The sequence below is a fragment of the Pseudophryne corroboree genome, chromosome 12 (genome assembly GCF_028390025.1).
Source record: "Pseudophryne corroboree isolate aPseCor3 chromosome 12, aPseCor3.hap2, whole genome shotgun sequence".
Lineage (NCBI taxonomy): Eukaryota > Metazoa > Chordata > Amphibia > Anura > Myobatrachidae > Pseudophryne > Pseudophryne corroboree.
Window position 1 is genome coordinate 126,669,427 of NC_086455.1, and position 24,797 is coordinate 126,694,223.

At 46.2% G+C, this 24,797-nt stretch overlaps 1 protein-coding gene across 3 annotated transcripts in view; it reads right to left on the minus strand.

Annotated features, from left to right (window-relative positions):
* The window catches only part of ARMH4 (armadillo like helical domain containing 4), a 420,528-nt gene that overhangs the window by 330,843 nt on the left and 64,888 nt on the right, over nt 1-24,797 (minus strand). For all 3 annotated transcript variants that reach the window (XM_063947992.1, XM_063947991.1, XM_063947990.1), the window contains exon 2: nt 475-1,620. In XM_063947992.1, coding sequence (XP_063804062.1) covers nt 475-1,579 — 1,105 coding nt within the window. In that variant the 5' untranslated portion in view covers nt 1,580-1,620. The remainder of the gene's footprint in view (nt 1-474; nt 1,621-24,797) is intronic.

Sequence of the window (24,797 nt, forward strand, 5' to 3'; positions counted from 1 at the left end):
GACAACCTGGGTTTCCAGAATTAATGTTAAAAAAATAGACAAGAGGAGAACAGGAAAAAAACTACAATCTACCATCTTCTTTCTTTATGCTCCTTACTGTAGAACATCAGGGTTAATGGGCTCAGAAAAAAACAGGAGTCTGAGATAATGTTCCCAGGCAGCCATGACTTTTACTATCTCTCTCCTGTTAATTGAATCAGCAAGCATTGCTTTGCCTTACACAAAATATCTCCCATCTCAGCAAAATAGAGCTTTGCCATGACAGCAACTGTCTGCCCGAGGGTAAGCTCTAAAATTTACAGAAAGGTCTCTGCTTCATCCAATGGATCTATCATCTGAAACACAAGAACGGCTGTGACTTATATCTCTGCAGCTTACTCACACAGCAGTTGCCGCAATAGAAGTCAGGTGTAAACACTGTGGAATGTGACAAGAAAGTACAGTCATTTAAAGAGATGTTAGATTTTCTTTTACCTGTGTTTATTGCAGCAAGTTCTTGACTTTGGGTCACCTCAATGACTATATCCGGTACTTGTGTAGACATGTGTATGGAGTGTAACTCTGTCTCTGGTGACACAGATTGGGCTATTATTGTTTCACTAAAATCAGCTGAAACCTTTCCTTCTGGCACAGTAACAAGCATGTAATCAGTGGCACCAAGAGCTATTTTGTCATCAGCTGGTATAGCCATTCCTGGAGATGCAGTGAACAGACCTGGGTCATTATTCTCTGTTTCCATGCGTTGGAGAGGAACTGGTGTTGTCATGGCAACACTGCCTACTTTCTGAGGACTTTCAGCTGTAACTTTTGTATCATCCCAGTCCTCACTAATTTGTGAGACTGTGAAGTCTACACTACCATTGTTTCCGTTGACTAACGCTGCAGTTTGCAGACCAGTGGCAATTTGAGATGTGGACAAGGTTTCCACACTGACAGCAGTCAGTGGCTGGTCATCGAGATGAGAGGATATGGTGGACTGGCCATCTTTTGTTTTGACAATGCTGGTTCTGGGGTTGGTTGTTAGCATCTCCATGGTGTTGGCCAAAGATGCATTTTCTAGGTTGCTTTGTTTCAGGTCTGTGTTATTCTTCTCTCCTGATTGGTAACTTTCCTCAGGATGTCCCTTGGTGGATCTGCTAAGAGATGTCACACTGGTGATGTAAACAACAGTAGAACCAGCTGTGGTTAAGATTCTATTCTCACTTGACGTCTTAGCTTGCCCAGTGGGACTTGCTTTGATGACAAGTCCAGGATTATTGGTCTCTGGGCTCATATCAGTCACTGTGCTGTTACTTAGTAGACTGGAACTGTTTTGTGAGATTTCTGGGACTGCAAGTACGCTATACGATGAAGTCACAGAGGAAGACAAGCTGTATATTTCCTTTTCTGTAGTAGGTTGCGCTGGCAGTAGAAAATCACCGGCATATGTTTGGGAGTTACCTGTACCATCAAATCCTTGACTGTCTACTGGGACATCCTGTTTATCCAGTTTCTGAAGAGAAAGAGATGTAGCGCTTGGCCACACCACAAGGGTGCTACATAGCACCCCACATATATGGAAGACCAGTGATTTCTTCATGTCAGTTGATTAGACAGGACATATACCCAGATAACGGAGTCCTGAAAGGAAGAAATCATTATTTTACTACAATTTTCAGCAGGTTCACTGACACATGCCTCATAATAGTCTTTAGATGAGTACGCAATCAATTTTCTTTTTTTGTCATGATAATGTAACAGTATTACTAAATAACAAATGTTACGTATTGCAAATAATAGGCCTGACTGTAGCCGCATGGAAATGTACTGAGACGCCCACCAGCGGCCTCGCAAATATCAGCATCTGAGTACAAACATGCAGCAGTTATCGTCCAATAATCCCCTATCTGTGTAAGTTTATGGTCACGCAGAATGGTGGCGGGAACTGAGATGCAGGCATCATTTTTCCTGCGCATGAGATCGCAGACAAGCCCCAAAATTGGTCACTCCAATAACCACCCTCAAAAGATCCCTGGCTGTCAATCACTTTGCAATTAAATCCTCACTGCAAGCAACTTCACAAAGGTACCGTGGTACGTGCGCAGTGTGACTGTGACACATGCGCAGTCGGCAAAAATCACTCAACTGCGTAAACAGTTTATATGGTAAAACAGGTACCTAAATAATATATTTATCTTGACCAGCTCTTTGTATTAAAAAAAAAAAGCCAAGATGGATGTATGACTATAGTTTGACAACACGGTGTTCTTGGCCTCCACGCCTTCCTGACATCATGACACTGCCCCTAGTTCATGCCGCCCTTCCCTAATGAATGCAATCTCACAAGTCTACAAGACAACCATTAAATCAGCTCAGGCATAGTACTGTGCAAAGGTTTTAGGCAGGTGTGGAAAAAATGCTGCAAAGTAAGAATGCTTTCAAAAATAGAAGTGTTAATAGATTACATGAAGAGACAGAAGAATTTGAGCAAGAATATGGGGGTCATTCTGAGTTGATCACTCACTAGCTAGGTTTTAGCAGCCGTACAAATGCTATGCCGCCGCCCACTGGGGATTGTATTTTAGCATAGCAGAAGTGCGAACGCATGTGCAGCCGAGCTGAGCAAAACCAATTTGTGCAGTTTCAGAGTAGCTCTGAACCTACTCAGCGCTTGCGATCACTTCATCCTATTCGTGTCCAGATTTTACATCATACACCCGCCCAGCGAATGCCCAGCCATGCCTGCATTTTTTCAGACACGCCTGCGTTTTTATAAACACTCCCTGAAAACGGTCAGTTGACACCAGAAATTCCCCCTTCCTGTCAATCTTCTTGCGGCCGTCAGTGAGACTGAAAACTTCGCTACAACCTGTGCACAACCACAATGGGCTTTGTACCTGTATGACGCGCGTGCGCATTGCGGCCCATACGCATGCGCAAAAATGCTGATTTTTAGCCTGATCGCTGCGCTGCGAACAACAGCAGCTAGCGATCAACTCGGAATGACCCCCTATATCCACAGAAGATCTGTGGTTAGTTCTCCAAGATGTTTGGAACAACCTCTGGCCGAGTTCCTTTAACGACTATGTATAAGGATAGGAGAGAGAAGTGTCTGAATCTGGCGCACAGGAAAAGAGAATTTCATAACATTTACCTTTTATTGATACATTTTAAAATTGTAAATATTTGTAGATACAGGCAAACAGCGAAATATAGGTTTAAAATGTAGAGGTTGTGCAAACGTCAGAAAAAAAAAGTAAATTAAAAAGTCTCTACTGTGTACCTTTTAATGCGTCTTGTTATTTATTATTTTGTTATTGTTTCACCATCCAGTGGCTATATAAATGTTATTAAGGAACCATTAATAGTATAACGATATATATTATCCATTACTTATTTCCAATATGGACCTCACAATGCGTGCAGTATTTTAAATAATATTCATTATTTTTCTACCAGGGATATGCTATTAAAGCTTAATTGGACTTTGAGATGACCTTCTAATCCAATTGAGGCTTGGGAGTGGTGCGCATTATGGGGGTCATTCCGACTCGATCGCTCGCTGCAGTTTCTCACGGCGCAGCGATAGGGACGGAACTGGGCATGCGCCGGCGCCACAGCGCATACCAGCCGTCATTGCCTAGCGATCGCCTCTGAGGCAGAGGCGGTTGCTGGGTGGGAGCGGGCTGGATGGCGGCGTTAAGTCGCCGTTTAGGGGCGTGGCCGGACCGTTGGGGGGGCGGGCTGCGGCGGCTCTGTGACATCACACGCAGCCGCTGCGGGCCGGGGAGTGACGAGTAGCTGCGCTGGTCGGGAGCTACTCTTGAAGTGCAAAGGCACTTCTGCGGGGGGGGGGGGGGGGCGGCACTGACATGCGGGGCGGACTGGCTCTGTGCTGGGCATCCCCCCGCATGTCAGTGTGAATGATTGTAGCTGTGCTAAATTTAGCACAGCTACGATCATCTCGGAATGACCCCCTATATTACATTGTATATATGATAATATTTAGATAATGCCAAATATTAGAGCTTGCTCTCTAGTTTGTGTCCTTTTCTATATTTACCCAGTAGGGGCTTTGCTTCGAATTTAGATTTTGCTGCATATAATAATAATAATAATAATAATAATAATTTAGGAATACTGTAATTTCCCTCAGTACATCCAGACAGACACTGGAATTTATACTTCACTATTTATGTGTCTGATAGTTCTTACATTCTGATACAATTAAGCAACAGTTGCTGGTTGCAAGAATCTAGGTAACTCTCAATGTTACCACTTCATGCAGCTCAAGTCTATGCAGTAACAATCATCATTCACTGGAGTATGGGTCATGGGGTCGACAGTCCTTAGGTCGACCACTATTGGTCGACAGTGACTAGGTTGACACCTGAAACAGGACGACACAGTCATTAGGTCGACATGAACAAGGTCGGCATGGAAAAAGGTCGACATGAGTGTTTTTACTTTATTTTTGGGTGTTTTCATCGAGAAGTGATGGGGAACCCCAATTAGTGCACCGTGTCCCCTCGCGTTCGGGCAAGGTGCCTCGCTCCACTACTGCTGCACTCGGCACAGGTTACTATTCCTAACCATAGTCCACGTGGATCGTACAGAATGAAAAAGTTCAAAAAATTAGTTTGTTTGTTTTTTTAAACGCAGGTCGACCTTTTTCCAAGTCGACCAATCGTGGTCGACATAATGACTGTCGACCTAAGTGTGGTCGACTTAATGACCGCATCCCATTCACTGTATAAAAACCTACATCAATATGCAATGGGTAACAGGACACTGGATACAAGCTTTCAGCAATACATTGAATTTTTCGGTTTTACCATTAATTATTGCACTGCACAACTCATTTAATCTATGAATGGTGGATAATATATATTTGAATCAGTCACCTCAATATATTCTCTAAGTGTGTTAGCACTTCTTATGTCAATGAATCCCCAATAGGATTGTCCATGATAGGTTATAGGAATATCCCCCAGGGATGGGTATAATATCTAGATATATTTAGTACACAGCTGGCGTCCCATCAGAAATACAATTGCCTCCCTGTTATCTAGTCTTTAGTGATAACACTGCTATTGCCTGGCACTCGTTAGTGTGGTGCCCCTGATGTATGTTGCACCGTGTCTTCACAGACACCGCCTTCTAGGCAGGACCATGATCAAGCATTGCACTGCACATAATTAGTTGTAGGAACAATGGTGGTGAATCAGTTATACATTAGTTACATACGGCACTCTGTACACAGCGAGAAACACTGGCGCACGCTTTGCTGGTGATTTAAAAAGGCTAACCTTAATGCTCATACAAAAATACATCCAAATTGAGGGCTAGCTTTCCTGAGAGCCACCCTTACAAGACCAGCATGCCTTCTAAATGCTGCTTTCAGGTAAGCTAGCCCTCAATCTGGATGTATTTTTGTATGAGCCTACATCATGACGCCTTACTTAAGTGTCTCATCAGCTTCCCATATATTTGCAAATTCATGTAACAAATATCTCTGAAATTATATTACCAGATAGGTTCAAGTATTGTTACAGGTATTTGCCAGTGTGCTGGGGGGATACCGGGGAATGGAGGGAGGGATGGGGGGGGGGGGGGGGGAACCCCACCTTTCTGATTGCTGTGACCCCTCCCCTTTTCTGGCACCTGATAAGTATCTCCAGAGTGATTCAGCTGATATAAATATAATTATATATATATACACACACACACACCAAGCCCATGGCTTAAATGAGAAACAATGTGGCAGATGTATTAAGCCTGGAGAAGGGATAAAGAGGTGATAAGTGCAAGATGATCTTGCACCAGCCAATCATGTTATTTTTCAAATCTGTAATGATTGGTTGGTGCGTTATCACCCGGCACTTATCAGTGCTTTATCACTTCTTCAGGTTAACACATCTGCCCCTATATGTTTGGAGAAACCTAAACTCTGCATTACGTGAACTGAAGCTCAAAAGAAGATGTGTCTTCTAACACACAAGTCAGTCTACAATAAAATGATGGAAGCATAAGATATTTAGCATTTTTGAATGGCAGAGTCCAAACCTTAATCCAACAAAAAAGGTTATGGTAGGACCAAAAGAGGATGTTCATACAAGAAAGCCCACAAACATCCATGAATTTAAGCTGTTTTGTAAACCGGACAATGTACAATATGCGTCAGTGGCGTATCTATAATGGTTTGAGAGTGTGTGGTGCACACAGGCCCCTGGGTACACTACACCACACACCATGCACCCATTTCTTTAATACTTACTTCTCTGGAGTCCTGTGTTGCCTGCAGCAGTGCTGCACAAATCACTGCGAAAATGGCCACCAAGCCATTGGAGATCTGCTCACGCGCACTAGACTCTGCAACAGTGCTAGAGTCTTTTAGTGACCCTAGTGCTCAGAGTCTACTGCGCTGCCAACTAGAGAGTTGGGGGCCCAAATGGAGAGTGCTCATGGGTCCCCACCTCTCATAATACGCCCCTGGCAAGCATTATATTGCTGATCAATCTGACACAAAAATATGGTTGGTTCATTTTGCTTGAAAAATAAATGAAAAAAGTATATCCTCTTGTGTTATTTGATATATTGCATTCCTCTTCTCTATTATTACTTACATTTTATTATTATCCTTTATTTATATGGCGCCAGAAGGGATCCACAGCGACCAATTACAGAGTATATAAACAACATAATCAAAACAGGAAAATAGTGAGTTATAGTTGAAGACAATATAGGACAAGTATATACATAAGGGGTGGTATTCATGTGACCGGCGGTCGGGAGACCGACGGTCACATGACTTCCACCGACATCCCGTCCCCTCACTATCCTGATGGTCGGCATGCCGACCAACAGGGACTATTTCCACTCGTGGGTGTCCACGACACCCATAGAGTGGGACTAGAACCCGTGGCGACCGCAGGTCGCCACCGAGCCCGCAGCGTGGCGAATGCAGCGAGCCTGCAAGGGGCTTGCTGCACTCGTCCCTCCCCGCCGGGATCCCGGCGTCGGTATGCTGACCGGCGGTCTCCTGACCGCCGGTCAGCAGTACTACACCCTACATAAGCATAGCTACAGCAGCAGACTACACTGAGATAAGTATCAGGGTGGCAGAAAACCACGGGATTTGATGCCATCAAAGATGGTTTAAGTAAGAGAAGGATAAGCACATGAGGGGGTGAGGGCCCTGCTCGTGAGAGCTTACATAAAGCACTGAACACATTTAAGGTCCCTTTTATACAAAAATTCTGATCATTCTAAAGGGGTCACAACTTATTTAGTACAAATGTACAGTGAAATGCCACCGAAAAGGATAATGGGTCTAATAAGGTCTTATAATCTGCGGCAGCCACTGTCCAAGCACTTCTTTATTAACACCTGCTTGTCTGGCTGTCAGTGTCATGCCCCCAAGGAACGGGTGATGTACAGGGGAAGAGGCAGGGCCGGCTCTACCATTAGGCAGCTTTAGGCGGCTGCCTAGGGGCGCCGGCTCCTGGAGGGCGCCACTAAATTCATCTAGCAAAAAACTGAAGGATGACTCTGTGTGCGGCCTCCTCCTTACACTGCACTGGCTGCTGCTTCGGGTCTAATCAGGTGCAGCCGGCGCTATCAGGCCGTACTACAGAGTGCCTCAGTGCTTCCTACGTGCTAACAAGTGTAACATCATGTCATATGAAGGCACATAGGAGGCGGATGTAACTATGGCTCCACAAGGGGCACCCCCACGGCCGCTGCTCATAGTCCTGATCCCGACTCTCTAGCAGCAAGCAGCACCTGACTACATGTCTGTCTGTACCTGCAGCGTCGCTTTGATGCTGCTGCCAGCTATAAGAGGAGCCATACCAATTATGAGGGAAAACAAGGAAACAACTATTAGGTAAGTAACCCATGGGGATTTCTACAGGACCACAGACATCTTACAGCCTGGTGGGTGGTACAGTACAGTACAAATGGAGGAGGGGAGGTCAGTAATTAACTTACAGATGGGGGGATGGAACACAATAAGGACCATACAAATATATGTATATATGTATATAATACTGTATGTATACACATACAATTAAATATCCCACCAGACCCCATATACAAATGCAGTGTATAATAGATAGATAGATAGATAGATAGATAGATAGATAGATAGATAGATAGATAGATAGATAGAATTGGCCTCAGTGTCCTATACAATTGCCAACATGCCAGCTAGCATGTATACATAGGCAGAAAGAACGGTCATCACTCAAGTATTTGAAGGTAAAAGTACTGTATATTGTGAACAAAGTCCCGAAAATATACTTTTTCACTTTAAAAGTTCATGAGTGTTGTTTCTTCTTTCTGTATATGGGTAATAATGCAATATACCCTAGTCCACCTAGTGGCCATCTGCATTACCCCGCCGAAAGGTGGGGGGGGGGGGGGGGTTTGCAGGATAGGGGGTGCTAGGCTGGAGAATTGCCTAGGATGCATAGAGACCTTGCACCGGCCCTGGGAAGAGGAGGGGGGGGGGGGGGGGGGGGAGGTAATGCTGAGTGAGCGGTGGGGTGAATGGACAGATCGGCTAGTGATGATTAGCATGCCTGGACACCTAGCACCAGCCCTGTACATCTGAATGCACCATTCTCTATAAGGGCGTGTAACAAATATGAGTTGAGAAAAACGATAAGAGCAGACACTTCAAACAGACTATATTTGCCAAAGGTAGTTTTCTTAACCTGATAATTGCACAATTTACACAGACCATAGGTCAATATGAAACTAAATGTGAGAACTGGAGCTTGTGATTTAACACACTGATATTTGACACAGCGACACATTAGACTTATCTAACCATATTGTCGGAATCCCGACACCACTTAGGAGACCAGCGCAGGAAGACTGACAGCCGACATCCCAAAGGTGAAAACCCGGGTTACTGTTAGGGATTGTTGTTTTTTGGGTTGTTGTTTTTTTTGGGGGGAGGTGGGGGGGGCTTAGGGTAAGTCACTGGGGAGGTGGGGGAGGGGGGGGGGGCGTTTGTTAGTCCAGTCCAGTGAGTATTCCCCAGCTCAAAGCTGGTCTGGTATAAGGTGGAGTTGCTGGAGTAGCGGTGGAGCGGTCATTGGTCGCTCTATGCCATCTTCACTGGTGAGAATGCACAGGATCTTGTGGGATTTTGCTGGTCCAGTTCATGACAGTTTGGCTGGTGGACATTCAGCTGGTGCGGCAGACGAAGCTGTGGATTGCTGGCTGTGTAAATGGTGCTGTAATTCCTCAAGATACTGTAGAACAGCAGCGGTGCGGTAATGTCAGGCAGATAGTGACTAGACCTCTAGCTGTACTAGGGCCATCTTATATCCCGCTGTTTAACTTTCCCATCTTCTTTTTTGTGAAAATTCTTTAAAAAATTATAAAAATATGTTAATAGAAAAAAAAAATACCTATTTCTCACAAATCTGTTGTTTTTGGAGCAAAAGTAGGAAAGTTTCAGCGTGTGGGTCATTTCAGACTGTTGCAGCTAACCCAATTAGCCTGGACGGGTGTGGATTATTAGATCTACACTAAAGAGGTCTAGAATGAATAGGTCGACCACTAATGGTCGACATGCATTAGGTAGAAAAGGTCGACTGGGCATGGGTAGACAGTAGAAATGGTCGACAGGGTCAAAAGGTCAACATGGAAATAGTCAACAACAAAAAAGCTAGACAATTTTTTGTGTGGGTGTTTTGTTACTTTTCTGCCACAAACAAGCCCCATTAGTGTACCACGTCCCCTCACATGGAGAGTGAACTTCGGTCATTACCATTCCCAAATGTAGTCCACGTGGACGGTAAAGTATGAATAAGTTGGAAAACAATGAAGAAATAAAATGTAAATAAAATGTGTCAACCATATTCCAGGTTCTTAGTCCCAGATTTGGTTATATAGGTGTGTGACTAAGGGCCTAATTCAGTAAGGATTGGCAGAATTTGCAATCCTTTGGATCGTATGCTGGGGGGCCGCCCATCGCGGGGCAAGGCCGCCTAGCATGCTAACCTCCGCCCTCCCTTCCTTGATCATGCTGAAATTGCGGTCGCACCGCAATTTTTGCGTGATCACTAAAAATGGAGTAGCCTCCTGCCTGTGCAGCCTTGCTGTGCCCGCAGGATGCCCACCGCCATTTTAGTGGACGCAGCAGCTGCGTGCGACATCATACAGCTGCCCCGATCACACCTACTGTTCGCACCACTACACCCCCGTTTTTATGCCATACCCCCGCAATGCTCCGTCTCCGCCTGGGAAACGGAGCGTTGCCGACCCTCAACGTGAACGCCTCTGCCTGATTGATAGGCAGAGGCAATCACTTTTTCTGCTGCGCCCTGCTCATGCGCCCGCATCCTTATCGTAGCTTTTAGGGTTGGATCGCGTATTGCGATTCAACCTGAATCAGGCCCTAAGCCTGGAAGATCTGGCCTTTAAGGGGGGTACTCACGAAGCGATATTCTAAGCAATCTGACTAGATTGCTTAGAATTTAAGCCTGATCGCTCCGTGAGTACCCCTACAGCGATAGCGATGCACAGCTATCGCTGGTGCTAGATTGGCCTGCATGCAGGCCAATCTAGCGGGTCGCTCACTTCACCCGCTGGGTGAAATGAGCGCACCCCCGTCTCCCCCGCACGCTCAGCACACATCGCGCTGTGCTGAGCGGGGGCAGAGATGTTAGCTAAGCTGTTCGCTCAGCACACATCTCTCCCTCTCTCCCACATCGGCCCGTCTATATGGGCCTTTAGGAATAATAATATGTGCAATTTCTCAACCATACCATACTTGAAAAATCCTAATCTGTTGTTGATAAGGAATAGCTATCCATTCTGTGGACTAGAAGAAGGAAGAAAACGTTTATAGGAACCTCCCAGTAAGTGCCTGCATTTAATAAACCATAACGCATTGCCTGCAGTATAATACTCACAATTGATGGAGTCTGTATTTTTTATCAACTTTGACTACAACAAAATGGTCGCCATTATTGGTATTACTTATGTTTTGGCTCCAGTATTTCTCTGGAAAAAAAGAAAATACGGAATGTGAGAGCTGTGCTCCTCTGCAGTTACTTGGGTGAGTGGCACAAAACAGCTGGGCTTCCGTGTATCTTGTGCCTTGGCCGCTGAAAGTGATATAAAGCACTGGCTAAAGTAACTGATGCCAGTTGTAGTTATGCTATATTAATGTAGCATGAAGGGAGATTGGTATGGATTTTGTAGAGTTGAATTAACTTATAAACATAAAAATCATATTAATTTGTTAAGATTAAGGAAAGGAGTATAATAATTATTATTTAAGGAAAGAAGTATAATATATATGGGGCTGATCCTGAGGTGGACACACTGCCAATGGCCCTCATTCCGAGTTGTTTGCTCGCTAGCTGCTTTTAGCAGCATTGCACACGCTAAGCCGCCGCCCTCTGGGAGTGTATCTTAGCTTAGCAGAATTGCGAACGAATGATTAGCAGAATTGCGAATAGAAATTTCTTAGCAGTTTCTGAGTAGCTCCAGACTTACTCTGCCATTGCGATCAGTTCAGTCAGTTTCGTTCCTGGTTTGACGTCACAAACACACCCAGCGTTCGGCCAGACACTCCTCCGTTTCTTCAGACACTCCAGCGTTTTTCCCAGAAACGCCAGCGTTTTTTCGCACACTCCCAGAAAACGGCCTGTTTCCGCCCAGAAACACCCACTTCCTGTCAATCACACTACGATCACCAGAACGATGAAAAATCCTCGTTATGCCGTGAGTAAAATACCTAACTTTTGTGTAAAATAACTAAGCGCATGCGCTCTGCGAACCTTGCGCATGCAAGCAATATAGCGAAAATCGGCAACGAGCGAACAACTCAGAATGACCACCAATGTCGGCCGCAGTTGAGCAATTTTTTTCTTCTGCGCATGCGTTCCGGGGGGCGTTGAAAGGGTGATGGCTATGCAAACGCAAGTAGATAGCCATCTTCTGGGCTTGATATGGGAGTGTTGTGGGTGTGTGCCTGATAGGATTACAAAGTCTCGATAGACTGGAACCTGCTTAGCACAGGGACATACACAAGCTCCTCCTGAACAGTATCTGAACATCTACAGACACCTCTGTTTTTACCCGTTTCCAATCTTTTTGGGTGAAATCATACTTCCAGCTGAATAGCAATATGAAGTAATGAAATATGGCTGACTGCTAGTAGATGAAGGGGGAGATGTACAGTATGGAGCAGTGAATAGAGTAGAAAAGTGTTCCAGTGGAGAAGTTGTCCATAGCAACCAATTAGCTGCTACTTATAATTTACAGAATGCACTTGATAAATGTTACCTCGCTGGCTCACTTCTCCGCTCTTTTCACTGCTTCATACATCTACCCCGAAGCCTCATAAAAGTAGTGCCAGTAACCTGGGAACCCCAAGCTATACTGACTCTTTTAGAGAACACGCAGCACAACAGTGCTTAGAGAACCAACCTGGTGACAGTTAAGAACAACAGATATACATTATAATAACACAAGTATGCTAAAGCTGTATACAGTAACACTGCACATATAGTGAATGTAACCTGTTTTGGCAGAATGGAATGCAAAGCGGACTTATTTTCAATCAGCCTAGTACCCAGCTCTCGCCGCACACTCCCCTGTTCCCTTCTAGCATTCATAAATGTATATTGCAGAAAGGCACATCACTGACAGTCCTTAGTTACAGGAAGCTGCAAATATAAATTACATGTTAAGAAATTTGGTACATTGCTTTAGCTGAAGCTGTCTAACTATAAGCCTAAGGGCCGGATGTAATGGCTTGCAAGATGGCCGCAGCTCCGAGGGTGTGGTATGGAAGGTTGACAGTAACTAGGTCGACAATGTCTAGGTCGACCACTATTGGTCAACAGCAACTAGGTCGACAGGGTGTCTAGGTTGACAGGGTCTTTAGGTCGACATGTTCTAGGTCGACAGGTCAAAAGGTCGACATGAGTTTTTTATGTTATTTTGGTGTCGTTTTCTTCGTAGAGTGACCGGGAACCCCAATTAGTGCACCGTGTCCCCTCGCATGGCTCGCTTTGCTCGCCATGCTTCGGGCAAGGTGCCTTCGCTCTGCTACCGCTTCGCTCGGCACAGATTACCGTTCCAATCGTAGTCCACGTGGATCGTTAAGTATGAAAAGGTTCAAAAAAAGAAAAAAATTGTGAAAAACTCATGTCGACCTTTTGACCTGTCGACCTAGAACATGTCGACCTAAAGACCCTGTCGGCCTAGACACCCTGTCGACCTAGTTACTGTCGACCTAGTTACTGTCGACTTAGAGACCGGATCCCGAGCTCCGAGACTCCGGCTGATCTCATACGTTTTTTTAAAGCAGCAAACCTTTACAAGGCTAAACCAACCAGGTTTTGCTTTGTAAACGTTTGCTGCTTTAAAAAAAACGCACAAGTTGGCCGGAGTCTCGAAGCTCCGGCCGTCTCGCAGGTAATTACATCCGGCCCTATGTGTCCAACACTGATTTTAGAGCCTTGTCTGTAGTCTTTTCATAATATCTAATATGACATCATTCTTTTAAAATGTCTTTGTAGTATCTCTACAGACCTATCTAGGTCATTTTGGGGAGAATATACAGCATTCATTTAGCACATTGTTTTGAAAAACAGTTTCGTTTAGAATAATAAATCAGCTTAAATAAATCCAGTCAACAAATTGGCGTAAAACAAAAAACGCTTTAAATGAATATTATATGATTGATATAAAGAGACTAAGCAATATATATATATACATACATGCAGTGAACACTGACCACTGACTCATCTGTAATTAAGAGCTGCATAAACGGCATCCATGCTGTTTTTAGAATCAAATGATTGCCACTGCCAGAGGATGCAACAGGCCTCTGTCATTTCCACAAGTCTGCTCCCTGCAGTGTATGTGCAATACCACATAGTCCAGAACTATCTATCAGCACTGCAATCTACATGGGCCCTCATTCCGAGTTGTTCGCTCGGTAAATGTCATCGCATCGCAGCGATTTTCCGCTTAGTGCGCATGCGCAATGTCCGCACTGCGACTGCGCCAAGTAAATTTGCTATGAAGATAGGATTTTTACTCACGGCTTTTTCTTCGCTCCGGCGATCGTAGTGTGATTGACAGGAAATGGGTGTTACTGGGCGGAAACACGGCGTTTTATGGGTGTGTGGATAAAAACGCTACCGTTTCCGGAAAAAACGCGGGAGTGGCTGGAGAAACGGAGGAGTGTCTGGGCGAACGCTGGGTGTGTTTGTGACGTCAAACCAGGAACGACAAGCACTGAACTGATCGCAGATGCCGAGTAAGTCTGAAGCTACTCTGAAACTGCTACGAGGTGTGTAATCGCAATATTGCGAATACATCGTTCGCAATTTTAAGAAGCTAAGATTCACTCCCAGTAGGCGGCGGCTTAGCGTGTGCAATACTGCTAAAATCGCCTTGCGAGCGAACAACTCGGAATGAGGGCCATGGTGTGTACATTACACAAGCCCCAGATGAAATGAAAAAGCGCCCTCAATGGAATTTTATGCAAAAGTCTGTACATACCTGTAATTGTGGCCAGTATCCAGCAGCGCATGATTTCAGTTTTTAAACAGATATTTCGGTTATTTCCATGATTTTTTGGTTTTGAAGCCAGGGACTCCAGAGTTGAAAAAGACCAGAGAAGAATTCTATATTTCTTTCTACTAGGCCAGTGATTCCAAAACTCTGGGCCTTATTCAGACCCTGTCGCAGGCGCTGCGATCGCACAAATAGCCGATAACCGGCCATCTGTGCGAGCGTATCAAGGAAGGATGTAATTGCATCATGATTGACAGGCGGCGGATGACCGGGGCGGTGATGCAGCTTTGGGGGGCAGTGTCGCAGGAAATGCAGGTGTCATGGCTGTTTTCGGGGCCTGTCGATGACATCGCTTGCATTTCCTGCGATCGGAAACATGGTGGCGGTGCCCCTTCCTATGCAGCCATGCTGCTTAGACAGGGGTCAACCTCTATTTGAGGTTTTAGTGATGCGATTGCTCTTGAATTACGATTGCATTGCAGGGCAGTGCCACACATGCTGATTGGCCTTGCCCTGTGCTGGGCGGCCCCAACATGTAATTTTAGTGGTCACAGAATTTGCTAAGATTGGAAAATCTGCAACCGACTCCGAATAACCCCCTCTGTCCTCAAGAAGCACTAATGGCCCAGGTTTGAAGTATATCTATGGCTCAGCAGTCAGAACAGATGGTTAAATCATATTGACGGGGGTATTAATGAAGTCACCTGTGGCCAAGCATGTATATAATTAAAACCTGGACCTTTATTGCTCCTTGAGGGCCGAGGGCCTAAATTCATGTTTCTACACAATTGCAATTCTTTTAGACTTCAGAACTGCTTATGTTAGCAAGTGAAGCTGCTGCCCAGAAAAGATGACAGATGCCTGACGGAGCCATTGCAAAATAATTTGCAACTGCGCACACATACGCAGAGCATATGCAAGAGGAGGAACATGGGGGGGGGGGGTCATTCCGGGTTGATCGCTCACTAGCAGTTTTTAGCAGCCGTGCAAACGCATAGTTGCCGCCCACGGGGGAGTGTATTTTCGCTCTGCAGGAGTGCGAACGCCTGTGCAGCAGAGCGACTGCAAACACATTTTGTGCAGAACAAGACCAGCCCTGTAGTTTCTTATCCTGTGCGATGATTGCTGCGACGAATGACACGGTAATGGCGTCAGATACCCGCCCGGCCACGCCTGCGTTTTTTCAAACACTCCCAGAAAACGTTCAGTTGCCACCCAGAAACTCCCACTTCCTGTCAATCTCCTTGCGTTCGGCTGTGCGATTGGAATGGTCGCTAGAACCAGTGCAAAACCACAAAGGACTTTGTACCCATAAGACGCGCGTGCGCATTGCGGTGCATACGCATGCGCAGATCAGCCGTTTTTTTCACTGATCGCTACGCAGCAAACATCGGCAGCTAGCGATCAACTAGGAATGACCCCCATGGTTGCCCAATAGTCACGCAGACTGGCTGTGGCGGTAGTGATGCTGGCACCATGTTTCTCTACATACATGACCGCAGCTGACAACAGACACATGCCCCACAAAAGCCCATGACAGGCCTGTGTTTTTACTGCCACCCGTTACCACCCCCAAACGACCCCTACCTGTCAATCACTTTACAATTCAAATCTCAGTGCGTGCGCAAAATCACCTTGACGTATGCACAGTGCGATGGCTCCACAGTCTGCAGATAATTGCTGACTTGCATAAACATCGGTGATTGCATACAAACATGAATTAGGCGCGAGCTTGGGTACTAGGCTGATACAAATGCTAACTTTAAACAAACAGTTTAGTGTGCCATTATTCTACACACTTTTCTCTGTAACACTGAGACAGAGAATCTCAAGTGACACAGACAGGGTTTCCCGTGTGGGTCCAGGGGATTACATCTGTCTGATAGAGCTGGTACATGTAATAAAACAGCTCCTACTTCAGATCCTTTTAGGGCAGAACCGAAAAGCTTGAGGGACCAATGTATTCTAAAATCAAGACATGCAACAAATGACTTACTCCAGGCAAACAGACAAAAGCAGACAACCAGTGTCTATACATAACAGGCAAGGACAAAAGCAGAGCCAGAACTGAACTGCAACTCCCATTATCCCAGGGATGTTGTCATCTGGGATACCTGCCAGGATTTGGAAGCAGCGAGGGACAGGATTTATAAACATCATGAAAATATAAAGCGTGGAAGATTGGATAGTTCTGGATATGCCACTGTCTGAGAGTTTCCATAGAGACACTATCATCCTACTGATGAACGATGACCCACAATGCACTGTTCCATTACACCCCCTGTGACTGGCATACAGTGGCACTGCAGTGGGAAAGTACTAGCTAGGGCTAGTCTCACAAACAGGACTGCAATGCAGTAAATGCTGACAACGGAGTGATTTAACCTATTTTATGCCAGATGCCCCTGGATACATACTATAAGAGAAGGTGATACATGATAAGACAAAGCTGAAATGTAATGGTCAGTCTTACTTATGTATGTAGTGCTGTCATTCTATTTTATGTGACAAATTGCTTTCCCTGTTATTATTTCTGTACAGTTTACAGTAAGACTGGCCACAGTTACATTTCAGTTTGTGCAGACTACAACAAAGAAAACACTTATATTTCTCACACTACACTTTTACATAACATAAAATGACAGCACTACTACATACATAAAAATGTATGAAATCAACCAAGTAGAGCGCATTAAAAACATAATTACTAGGTATTTTCTCACAATCTTGACCAATTATGTAATACTTTATGGTTCAGTGCAATAAATACATGCATAAAACCCCCACAGGAAGCTTTATGATCTGTAACATGTATATTATTAGAGCTATCCTTACGTAGTTTTCACTAGAAATATTTTCAAATCTATATACATACTGTATATAGGGGGTGATTCAGAGCCGATCGTAGATGTGCTAAAATTAGCACATCTCCGATCAGTTTTTCTGACATGCGGGGGGCGCCAAGCACAGGGCTAGTCCACCCCGCATGTCAGGTCCAAACCCCACCCCCCCCTTCCCACCAGTAGCGGTTCTTGCCATGGGCAAGCAGGCTTCTTGCAGCGCAGCAGCGGTCCGGAAGCAGGAGTGGGGCTGGTAAGTATTGTGTAATTTTTTTTTTTATTGTGTGTGTTTGTAAGCGGCGCTACTACGGCACAGCTAGGGGTGTCACAACTACTGGGGGCACAGCTACTGGGGGCAGAACTACAGGGGGCACGACTACTGGGACACTATTATTGGTGGCACAACTACAGAGGGCACAGCTACAGGGGCACAACTACTGAGGGCACAAGTACAGGGGAATAACTGTGGCCACGCCCCTATTTTTGGGCGCGCACCAGCTATATTTTACGGGGGGGGGGGAGACGCCACAGGAAATTTTCGCACAGGTGCGAAAGCATTGCACGGCGGCGATGCTTTCGCACCCGCCAAGTATCTCCCTGCCTATGCAGCCATCAAATTATTTATGGTTAACTGCCAATAATAAAACACATGGACATTCAGAAGCACAACTGTACACCCCACATAGCTAACTCTAAGGGTGGCAGGTAGGCTCAATTTACTTCATTTCATTTTTTTTTTTTCACAATTTATCAATAAATAAAAGCTTTTATTCCTTATTGCAGTGAACAAAAATGCCAATACTACAGAGCACCGAGAGTCAAGACAGTCTGAGAACCAATGCCATACACTACATCTATATAATAAGCCAGCACGTCTGTCTGTTTGCCCTTTATGCACGGCCAGAGTTTTGTGCCTAGCTCCACGCTCCGCCATGTTTCGCATGGTGGTGTAGTTTGACCAGGCTCAGGTTTCTGCCTAGGTTTGAACTTATACCCCTTGCAGACTTACAGAGCCAGGTCGCACCCGGGAATTTGTACACTGGTACTTCCCAGGTGCGACCCGCCTTGAGACCTCAATCAGACTTGCAGACCGGCCTGGCATATTGCCGGGTTGGTGACATCACCGCCTATAGGGTTATAGGTGAGGACAATTTAAAGCAATCAAGGCTGCAGGTGTACTACAGGGCCCAGTCTTCAACCCGGGCAAGGACGAGTATCCCAGCTAGTTAACAAATAAAGGCTAGCTTGGGGAAGGAAACTGTACTATGCTTACATCCCCAGAGGCTGATCCTCTGCAGCCGAAGCGCATCATTAATGGGGGCAGAGGGGCAGCACTGTCCTTACTTGGTGGCTGCTGTTCTCTGCACCCGCAAGGTACACAGTGCGGATGGTCAGGCAGCGCTGGTTTTCCCCTTTGGTTGCTACTCGGGTATGCACGCTTGGGGGGGGGGGATGCAGATCAGGATTTAATGGCAGCTGCTCTTATTTGCAGCTGCCAGGAGGGGGTGCTGCCCAGCTGCCAATCACTGCTGGTCACAGTGTTCAGAATAAACTAGGGGGACTAGGGAAAGGAGCCGTGGGTACAGAGGGACTTGGAGGTTTCTTTGAGATTGTTGGCTGCTGAAAGATTATTTTCCAGCTGGCGCCCAGTGGGTGTTTTTGACCAGTTGCAGCTGCTGCAATCAAGCCAGGCAAGTGGTTAAATACCAATGATGAAGTGAGAAAGTTATGGGGATAGTGTTGCACTGTAAATCGGAGGTAGGCAACGTGTGGCACTACAGCTCCTGTAGAACTACACATTCAAGTATACCAGTTTTACGGTTATGGAATACTAAAATAATGGCCGAGTATGCTGGGATGTATAGTTCCATAGCAGTTGGAGCATACTTGCCTACCTGACCCTCTCCATGAGGGAGAAAATGCTCTGTTCCTGGACTTTCCTGGTAATGTATGATTGCCATCACCTGTGGTGAAACACCTTTCTTCTCAATTATACCCCTTTTACACCTACGAGCACGGGTCGCAGCCGGGAGCCTGACACGGGAGCTGCCCCCTGCTGCGACCCGTGCTCGGTCCCTTTCCCATTAGCAGTCACAACCCGGCATATGCCGGGTTGGTGACGCTTCTAGCTACACGGCAGGGGCGGCGCAGGGAGATCACATGATCTCCCAGCGCCGCCCATCCATACAGTGTAAACGGGAGCCGTGTCGCATCGACACGGCTCCCGTTTACACTACACCCTACCCGGATCATTCCCGTGTCCTACCCAGGTAAATAGCCGGGTAGGATTCACGGGTCACTTGATCCGGGTTTACCCTTTTCCACTTGCCAAAAACACGGGTAAATGCGCGCCCCCGTGCATTTACCCGTGTTTTTTGAGCTAGTGGAAAAGGGGTTTTAACTAGCTCACCACAGGTGATGGCAATCATACATTACCAGGAAAGTCCAGGAACAGAGCATTTTCTCCCTCATGGAGAGGGTCAGGTAGGCAAGTATGAGTTGGAGTGCTGAATGTTATGTTGTTTTTATTGTTGTTTTTTTATAAATCCGTAAGATACCATGGCGTTCTGTTGCCCATATTCTTGGGCTAAGAGAAGTAAATTCCAAGACACAGATATTTCTAAGTGATTATTTAAGATTGAGAGTAGAACCCCAAACAGATACAAGTTCCAGGTCACCCAGCAGGTGCACTCATTATTTAACTGACACAGGTGGAGCTAATTATTTAACTTGTGATCCTGTGAGAAGACCTGAAAAACATGAACTGTTTGGGGTCCTTAGGTGCAAGTTTGAGACGTTATAGTTTAGAGCAGTGGTTCTCAACCTCGGTCCTCAAGTACCCCCCAACAGTTCATGTTTTCCAGGTTACCTAGCAGTTGAACAGGTGTATTCATTACTCACTGACACATTTTAAAAGACCCACAGGTGGAGCAAATTATTTTACTTGCAATCCTGTGAGGAGACCTGGAAAACATGAACTGTTGGGGTTACTTGAGGACCGAGGTTGAGAACTACTGGTTTAGAGTGACAAAAGGTTTCAGCTGGATGGCATCACTTTCCAGATAATTTACTCCAAATGATCACATTAGTTTCTCCTTCCACATTAGTAATCTTTGTTAGGGTATAGCAATCATTTAATAGTTTATTTTTAATAGCCCTTTTCCACTAGGGACCCAGAAAATTGCTGAGTCTGTAACACCACAAATTCCCAGGTCTCAGCTAGACCCTGGTAAAGAGCAGGGTTGGGAATCCAGGATATAGTTTGCGATTACACTGACCAAAATCCAAGGATGATGCACATTCACATGCAAAAACTCGGGATTACAAAGTCAGTGGAAAAGGGGTAATGGGCCCTACACATATAAAGACGAGATCGTCCATATTGGCCTGCATGTAGAGCCGACGGGGCACTAGCGATGAACAAGCGTGGGGCCGCGCATCGTTTGTGCCTCCACACTCAAAGATATGAACGGTATGGAATATCGGCCAGTGGGGGGTAGTTCTGAGTTGATCGCAGAAGGAACTTTGTTAACAGTTGGGCAAAACCATGTGGACTGCAGGGGAGGCAGATATAACATGTGCAGAGAGAGATAGATTTGGGTGTGGTGAGTTCAATCTGCAATCTAAATTGCAGTGTAAAAATAAAGCAGCCAGTATTTACCCTGCACAGAAACAAAAATAACCCACCCAAATCTAACTCTCTCTGCAAATGTTATATCTGCCCCCCCCCCCCCCCCTGCAGTGCACATGGTTTTGCCCAACTGCTAAAAAATTTCCTGCTGCGATCAACTTGGAATTACCCCCAGTGTGTAGGGCCTATACTGTCGTAAATTAGCTGCCACACCACCTATAGCTGCCATTCTCTACAGGACCAGCTACACCCAGAGCTGGATTAAAGCTTGGTGTAGTGCAGGGCACTTAAGACAGTGGTGCCTTTATGTCTAAAAATAAAAGCACAGTGTCCCCATACATGAAAGAGAAGTGCAGTTAGGTGGTAAATGTTAACAATGCGGTCAGACCAACTTAATCTTAAATGGAATATTTACGAGGGAAGTGCAGTAAGTTTCTAGATGGATAAAAAGCAATATAATTACAAACAAAATTAAATTATTTTTTTTAAAGTATTTGCTAAAGGAGTCTATGAAAAGTTGCATGCAATCTAACCACTTAGTGAAGCACCTGGACCAGTCCGAAGCAGGTATGACTTCTACATGCTGGATGAAGGTCTCCACTGCAGCTTATGGTGGTGACTCAGTCAGAACACATCCCACGCATCTTGTGCTTGATTTATGGTAACATGATTAAGTCGCAGGGGGCCAGGTCTGGACTGTACGGTGGATGACCAAGCTCCTGGTTGCGTTCATGGGCCAGAAAATCCACAACTTTCCTGGACTTGTGGGCAGGTGCGCTGTCGTGATGGGGAAGGACACCATCAGTGTGCATACCTCCCAACATTACCCTCTCCAGGAGGGACACAATGCTCTGCTTCTGGACTTTTCTCATTATTTATGATTGCCGGCACCTGTGTTGAATAGGTCAATGGATAAGAAAGGTGTTTCACCACAGGCAATCATAAATTAAGAGAGAAGTCCAGGAGCAGAGCATTCTGTCCCTCCTGGAGAGGGTCATGTTGGGAGGTATGAGTGTGAGTTCTTGGACAGTGCCTGGGAATGGTTTCCAGCACTTGCAGCAGGCATTGGTCGACGTACCAATCTCATGTGACGATGAGTGGTATGGTCACTACTAGTCTTGGTCACCATCTGCTTGGCCATGTTGCGCTCACGTCAGAACTTCTGTAGATGGCTTACCTGATCTGATAAAGTCTTCTGTCTCTTATATGACGTTTCCATTGTGGTACTATTATAGTGTCGTTTCTCAACATGGAAAAAGCACCATCATCATTCTGGCAGTGCACAGCCTGCTCCGGCTAGTGAATCTCAGTTTCTATTGAGGCGGCCAATGCTGCACTCAAATATAGATGCAGTTGCTGCCAGTGAAAGTAGGCTTGTGGATAAAACTGGCAAAGTACAATCTGACCTCTCCCTTATACATCATGATGTCCAACGTGTGCGGGAAGAAGTAGGGGAACTAGAAACCCGCATATCCACACTGGTAGATAAAGTAACGTTGAATGGTGTCTGCACTACTACTCGAGTCACACGTCTGAAATTCATAAGAAATGAGTGTAGAAGCAGATATAATAATAATGTTCGATTTGTGGGACTGCCGGAGAAGGAGGAAAACAATTCCTATGATAAATTTTGGAGAAATGACGTTTGGACACTTATGGGGTGGATTGTCATTTCACTATGCAATCGAGTTGCTCACAGGGTGTCTCTGAGACCGTTACCAAATGGTAAATAACCCGCACTTTCATAGCCACACCTTTACCGTGACCGGGACGCAGCTCTCAGACTGGCTGTTACCAATGACCCTCTAACTTGGTCACGGTCACCCTGGAGTCTACCTCAACTATGGCCTGCATGGCAGCAACGTTGTCCTTGGTTATGGCGGACACAGATCGGTCACAGGGCTGTCTTTTCGTATGGGCTCAATGGGCTCTTGCCCAAGGACCCCAGGACTAAAAGGGGCCTAGGCTGATAGCTGAGGGTCCCCTCTTTCCAGGGTTACCAGATTTTTGAAAATCGGCCCTGAGGAACCGGAGATATCCGACTTCAAAGCAGTGGTCCCCATTCAAGCCTGTTAATTGCTCTTCCCAGAAAGATATCTCGAATTCTGTCTGACTTAGAGTTTTTCTAAGAGTATACTCCAAAAGCTGGGACTCTCCTCTTTTGGTGAACACTGGCAGATTGTCTCTACTATGCTGCCTGAGACATCAGCTTTCAAGCAGCTGGTCCTTGCTCCAGCTCCACATGCCTAACCAGGGCCGGTTCTAGACCTTGTGGCGCCCAGGGCGAAAGTTTCCTGTACCCCCCCCCCCCCCCCTCCAGGTAAAATACAGTTGGTGCATGCCCAAAACAGGGGCGTGGCTTCTTCATAGGGAAGGGGCGTGCCCACAGTTATACTCCTGTACTTGTGCCCTGCTGTAGCTGTGCCCCCCAGTAGCTATACCCCTAGTTAATTTCCCCCCAGTAGCTGTTTCTCCTGTAGCAGTGCCCCCTTTGGTAGTACCCCCTGTAGTTGTGCCCCTTGTAGCTGTGCCCCTTATAGTAGTGCCCCCCGTAGCTGTGCACCTTGTAGCTGTGCCCCCAGTTGATTTGCACCCTGTAGCAGTGCCCCCAGTATGTGCCCCCTGTAGTTGTGTCCCCAGTAGTTGTGCCCCCTGTACTTGTGCCCCCCTGTAGATTTGCCCCCAGTAGTTGTGCCCCTAGTAGTTCTGCCCCCAGTACTTGTGCCCCCTGTAGATTTTCCCCCAGTAGCTGTGCCCCCAGTAGTTGTGCCCCCCTGTAGATTTGCCCTCAGTAGCTGTGCCCCCAATAGTTGTGCCCCCTGTAGATTTGCCCCAAGTAGCTGTGCCCAGTAGTTGTGCCCCCAGTTAATTTGCCCCCAGTAGCTGTTCCCCCTGTAGCAGTGCCCCTTGTAGCTGTGCCCCCAGTTGCTATTCCTGTGCCCCCAGTTAATTTGCCCCCAGTAGCTGTTCCCCCCTGTAGCAGTGCCCCCTGTAGCATTGCCCCCAGTATGTGTCCACTGAAGTTGTGCCCCCTGTAGATCTGCCCCATGTAGCTGTGCCCCCATTTGTAGTGTCCCCAGTATGTGCCCCCTGTAGTAGTGCCCCTATTAGTAGTGCTCCCATTAGTAGCGCCGCTTTGAAACCTTAAAAAAAAAAAAAAAAAACACACAATACTTACCAGCCTCGCTCCTGCTTCCGGACCACTACTGCCGCTGTCTACGGGCGCCAGCTCCTCTCTATAGGAGAGACGTCATGACGTCTCTCCCATAGCAGCACCGCACTGACACTAAGGGTCAATTTTAACCTCTAGTGTCTGTCAGCGACGCCGGCTGCAGCGGGCGCACACAGCGCTCGCTGCAGCCGGGGAGCGGGGAGGGAGTGAGGGTAGATTAGCATTGGCTCTTGCCATGATGGTGGCGGCGCCCTCAGGGTAGCGACGCCCCATGCAAAAAGCCTGCTTGCCCGTGGCAAGAGCCGCTACTGTACCTAATATGCAGTTTTATATTTTCGTTGGTGGATTGATCTGGCTCCTGAACTCTGATCCCCAGCACCTCCACAAAGGTGGGACTCTCTAGTTTTTTTATCCCATAAAAGCTGGGAGATCTATTTCCAGGAACTGGAGATATCTGCAGTAAAGCAAGCTGCCCTCCCACCAGAAAATTATGAATATTAAGCCCACTCCACTATCCACCCCTCCCCTGTGTATAAAACACCTCCTAACACCCTGGAAGTCACGTATCCTGGCCCCTTCATTCAGCCCAATGTCCCCTTCTACAGTTTAGTGT